A 5757-nucleotide genomic window follows, 5' to 3' on the forward strand; every position below is an offset into this window, starting at 1 on the left:
AAAAACAAAAAGCTAAACTTCTGCCTTAAAATCCTCCAAAACAGAGAGCAAGGCCTCTACTCTCTCCAGCAAGGTAATCAATTCAAACCATTTGTAGGCCAATTCAAACCATTATGTATTTCCCACCCTCACCCAAACCTAGCACTGACATTGCCCATCAAGAAGTCTTATCTCTCCTTGTATAAAATGGTTCACAGATTCTTCTGTCCCCTTTCCTGTGGGACTGAGATCAACACACAGTGGAATCCTCATACCTGGTCTCCAGAGCAGAAACCAACCATCTCAGTGCTGAATTTTGAATTAAGCAGCCATTAATTTAGGCCACACCCTAGAGTTCTTGTCTAGCAGTCACCCACTTAACCTCCACCAATTCTTTTCACACACTGGCTCACACCTGACTCATTCTCAAGCAGGCCCTGCACTTTTTAATCCATCAATTTATTTTCCCTCTCTCCTCCACAGAGCTGAGGCCAACAGACCGTTTTCTACTTTGAACTGCTGGGATTCCATTTTAGGATTTACCAGAAGACTAAGGATATGCCCAGGGCCAAGGCCCTGGAGGTAGAAGACAGCCACAGTCAGAATCTTCACCTCTAATCCTGTTTCCTTATTCTAAGCAACTTTATTGAAACAACTTTAAATCTCTCCAAAACAATCCATTCTCAGTGAGGCATAGTGACTCATGCTGGTAATACCAGCACTTTGGGAGGCTGATGTGAGAGGATGGCTTGAGGTCAGGAGTTCAAGACCAACATGGGCAACACAGCAAGATCCCCATGTCCAAAAATATTAAGACAAAATAGCTGGGTGTGATGGTTCATGCCTGTAGTCCCAGCTACTCAGAGACTGAGCTGGGAGAATCCCTCGAGCCCAAGAGTTTGAGGGTGTTGTGAGCTATGACCACACCACTGCACTGCAGCCTAGGAGACAGAGACGTTATCTCAAAACAATAAATAAAAATTGCTCTTTCCTTTTCTCCTCTGAATGGTGAATATGCTACTGGGATTCAGGAAGACAGAGTGAAGACCAAGCCTAGAAAACGAGTGAGGTCAGGTGCACTTTCTACAGTAAGAACAACCTCCCCAACTCTCCCTACCATTGGCTGCAAGATTTTCAAGGCCTCAGCTCATCCTCCCTCTGACCTTCTAGAACCCCAGCCAGGCCTGAGCCAACAAGTCCCATAGCCACTCCCAGACTCAAACAATGCCAGAGAAAGGTTAAGAAACAGGACTGACTAGTTCCACCCCTCCTACCCTTTCCTCCTTCTGGACTCCCTCCACCAGGCACCCCACCCAGCCCCCAAAACCCTCCCACCTTCCTGCTCTAACAATTATGAGCCTCACATTTTATTCACACTCTAGCCAAGGACTTGGCTCTCCTCCCCCAAACACCTTTGATACCAATTAATGTAATTATTCCAGCCAAGTTGCCAGGGGAGAAACTGAGTACCCAAACTGACAACGGCCAGACCACACATGCAAACAGAACTCTCACTCACCATTGCCAGTAGCCCGGTCAGGAACTCTGTAGCAATCACCCCCAAATGGTCAGGACTCAGTCAATAATGACCAGCTTCCCTAATTTTTCTCCCCACTTCCAATATAGGACCAACCAGAGAAAGCCAAATATGTCCCTCACAACCAATCACACAGAACTCCTGCTGCTAGTAAGCCCACCTCCAGCTTTCCCAGGGTGGGCACACCTAAAGCCCTCCCCTTTTCTCCTTATAAAGCTTTCTCACCCTCCAGCTTGCCTTAAGTCTTCTGCCAAATGTTAAGCGATGGAATGGTGGTTGACTCCCTTGCTACAGCAGGTCCTGAAAGAATAGCCCATGCTTGACCTCATTTGAGGGGTCTTCATTCCACACCAGAATAGCCCTTGCTTGACCTCATTTGAGGGCTCTCCATTCCACACCAGATTCCTAACCCAAGCCACAACCCCTACCCACAGGAGCTCTTAGCTTAGTTAAGTAATCGCATTGTAATATGTAAGCATATAGCACCAGTGCCTATGGTACCAGTAAGCTGCAGAGAAAAGTGGACAGCTCTAAGAGCATCCTCGGAGGAGTGAAGAAAACCAGGCTGACAGTGATGAACGGGGCCGACAGCCACGGAAGCCATGCAGCTCTTCTCCATTCTTCCCCCCTCCTCTGGCAGACCTAACGTCTCCCACCTGTAGCCCAACTTTACTTTTTGACCTGCTCTACCCATTATATATCTCATTTATTTTTGCTTTTTCAATTTTTCCCTCTCTACTAAACCCCACAGTTTCAGACATGCTTGAGTCTGCTTTGATCCCCCACCCCCCCAGAAAATCTTGTGCTCACCTGACTGAAGACTGCATTCATTTTTTTTTTTTTTTTTTTACTTCTTTAAAGAGTATCCACTACCTACTCTGTAGCCAAGCTGTGTGTCTCCATTGTAAAGCCCTCACATCTGGGTCTCACCCATACTGCTCTCCCAGCCCTGGGTCGCCGAGGACGCAAGCCATCAACTCCTTTCCTGGTTTCCTTGGCTGTGCAGCCCGGTCTTCCTCCTGCCTACTTAGCTGCTGCCTCGTTCTCCTCTTACATCTGCCGTCTAAACTTGGTCTTCCCTAAGAACCTGTCCTTCCTTCTCTCTACCTTGTCAACCTCAGGGTTTCCAGTGACCATGAAATCTACATGGCCTATTGTTCACAGCCCCCAACTCTCTATTCATTTCTCAAATTCACAATGTCCAAAATCGTTAATGATCTTTCTTCCCAAATTTTTTTCTTTCTCCTGTGGAATCATATCTCCAAGCTACCCAGCCCCCAAAATCTTTCCTCTTCTCTTCCCTTGCACCTTCACTTTGGTTATTAAGTTCTTCCTTCCAGGTCACTTCCATCTTATCACCCACATTCAATCCCCTTCTGCTGTCGTTACTATAGGCCCAGTCCTAAGAACTTCTAGGCCAGCTACTGCAACAACTTTCTCAATGGGCTCAAAGTCTCCTGTCTTTCCCTACATTGTCCACTATCAGGAAACCTGGCCTTTCAAAAACTAAATTTTCTAAGATTGAAAATGAAGGGAGAATATCTACATAGGAGAGAATATCTCCTCTCTGCTGCCAGTTTCCAAAATTCACCCCACAGCCTGTAAGTAGGTGCAGATGACCTTAGGCAGCTAAGACCTATGTTCAGCCATCTTAGCCTAGCAATTCAACAGGTCCACAATGGACAGTTTCCTAGGCTACGTACGGAGTCCACACACAGAGATCCCGAAATAGATTCCAAACTTCTACAAGGTTTTACACACACTGCTGGGGGAGACTGAGTCAAGGAAGGAAGTTCAACCAAAACATCTGATGTTACAAAAATAGCCACTCCAAAAGGTTGAACCATGAAGAGATGGTAAAAGGGCCAAGGCAGGTGCATGGTGGCTCACACCTACAATCCTAGCACTCTGGGAGGCTGAGGCAGGTGGATAGCTTGAGCTTACGGGTTCGAAACCAGCCTGAGCAAAAAGTGAGACCCCATTTCTACTAAAAATAATAAAACTGAGGCAAGAGGATCGCTTAAGCCCAAGAGTTGGAGGTTGCTATGAGCTATGATGCCACAGCACTCTACCCAGGGCAAAAGCTTGAGACTCTGTCTCAAAAAACAAAAACAAAACAAAACAAAAATATATATGTGTGTATGTACGTATGTATATATAAAAGGGCCAAGGCAAAGAGAATTTACAGGGGGCAGAAATCTGAAGCCAAAGCCCCCTGTGTCTCCTCACATGGAAATTCCCTTCCACGTCAGGATTAGTATTTGGGTTTATTAAGGAAGCTGGAGTGTTCTTTAGACCCACTTTTCATATTATTCCTTGTACAAAATCCTGCACTGATTTCCAGTGGCTTCCCACGACCCAGGGACGGCTAAGTTAGCTCGGATCCCGCTTCGGCGCGGCTGTGCGCTCCTTCATGCTGTCCCTCTATCTGGATTTCAATCATTCTACAGGCCTTTGCGGAAAGCTGACTATGCCTTCTGCTAGGAGCTGGGACGCCTTTTCCTCATCTGCCTATATCCAAATAGAACCCATCCTAGATGTCCCAGTTCAAGGGTCCCTTTATCCATGAAGCCCCTCTCCCCACTCTCCCAGCTAGAAGCAATCTTTCCGTCCTCTGACCACTGACTCCTTCTCAGAGCACTTACGGCATTCTGCCTTTTATTACAGTTACTAATTTGGGAGAATGTCACCTCCCCTACATGTCTGGGCCTTCTGTGTAACTCCTACCACGCTCAACATTGTGTTTTGCAGAGGAGGAAAAAAACCAGTGTTGCCTGCAAATGACTCATGTGCTCGTCTGTCTCCTGCATACTAAGCCCACCAGGGCCAGCACTGGCTGCTCCGGTTCTGCTCAGGGAAGCTATAAAGAGCCTGTCTGTTGAATGAATGAGTGAAAAAACAACTTTTTATTCCCATAAACTTCCTTGCTGTTCTCACCGTATTTAGCCTCCAGTTATTCATCACGTCGAAAAACTTAAAAGTAGAAAGAGAATTGCCACGGTTCAAGAATTTGCCGTGGCAAAAGCCACCACACCGCCGGAAGCGTGACAGTGCCGCGGAACGCCCCTCCCTGCCCCTCCCTTCCCGTCCCCGCCCGGCGTCGCTGTCCCCAGGCCGGTGCCTGCGCCCCGCCCCCACCTCGCCACGCGTCCCCGGGCCGCGGCTCCCCGGGGCGCAGCCCAGGCCGCCTGGAATCGGGTCCTGGGGCCGGGCCGGGCGGGGAAGCGCGGGCGGAGGGCCCCAGCTCGCTCAGCTCCGCCTTGCTGATTCCAAACTGCCGGAGCACGCCGCACCTGCGCTCCACGTCCGGCCTCCGCGCCCGCCCGGCCCAGGGGCGGGGAAGCGTCCCGGGCGCGCCGCGCGTCCTCGAGGACCCAGCCCGAGGCCCGCAGGGCACCTGCGCTGCGCCGGTTCCCGCCCGCACTCACCGTCGGCGCGCGGCGCTCCGGCCACGCCGCGAGCCAGGCCGAGCAGCAGCAGGAGCGGCAGCAGACGGCCAGGCGGGGACGCCGCGCCCCGGGGCCCCCAGCCCATGTCGCCGCGTCCCTCCCGGCGCGTCCGCGACTCCTCCTGCTGCCCTGGAGTCGCCGAGATAAGGCGGCGGGCGCGGCTGGGGGGAGAGCTGCCGGCTGCTTCCGGCGCCGCGCGGGGTCCCCCGGCGGCCGCGGGGCTCCGGCCCTGCCCGCCACACCCACTCCGCTGCCCGAGCGGACCCTAGTTCCCTGGCTGTGAGCACCTGCCGCGGGCCCAGCGCGCAGCGGCGCAGAGACCCGGCCCGGCCCTCTCGCGCTTCTTTTCCCAAGGGGAGAAAGACATTGATCCGATAAAGACACAGCCCAGCAGAGACCCGGGCTGTGCTAGGGAGGAAGTGTCGCCCGCCCGGGGGATCCGAGCCGATCGGAGGCTCGGGGAGGCACCCCCGGGGTAGGTGAAGGAAGAGGGCCGAAGGCAGAAGGAGCAAGGATGCAAAAGAGAGCCACGGGGGTGGCCGCGGCTCCAAGGGGAAGTGGGAGGGCGGGGAGCCTTGCACTTAGACCACCCCACGCGACAGACTTGTCCAGGTGACAAGACCTTAAGAAATTAGAGCTGTGCTGGAGAAAGCGGCTGGTAGGGAGGGAAGGACAAGGGTGAGGAATCCAGCGGTCAGACGAGCGTGACAGTTCTAGAAATGGAGAGGGAGACCTCCTTAGGGCGAGAACAGATGGGTGGAGAGAAGACTTTAAGCTGCCAAGGTAAATAAG

At 52.0% G+C, this 5757-nt stretch overlaps 1 protein-coding gene across 1 annotated transcript in view; it reads right to left on the bottom strand.

Moving 5' to 3' along the window:
* Positions 1–5104, bottom strand: part of SUSD1 (sushi domain containing 1) — a 125616-nt gene extending 120512 nt beyond the window's left edge. The window contains exon 1 of the mRNA XM_003785222.3: positions 4945–5104. Within this exon, the coding sequence (XP_003785270.1) occupies positions 4945–5050 (106 nt within the window). The 5' untranslated portion in view covers positions 5051–5104. The remainder of the gene's footprint in view (positions 1–4944) is intronic.
* Positions 5105–5757: the final 653 nt, after the last annotated feature.

Source organism: Otolemur garnettii, unplaced genomic scaffold (genome assembly GCF_000181295.1).
Source record: "Otolemur garnettii isolate 467f Iridium unplaced genomic scaffold, OtoGar3 scaffold00014, whole genome shotgun sequence".
Classification (NCBI taxonomy): Eukaryota; Metazoa; Chordata; class Mammalia; order Primates; family Galagidae; genus Otolemur; species Otolemur garnettii.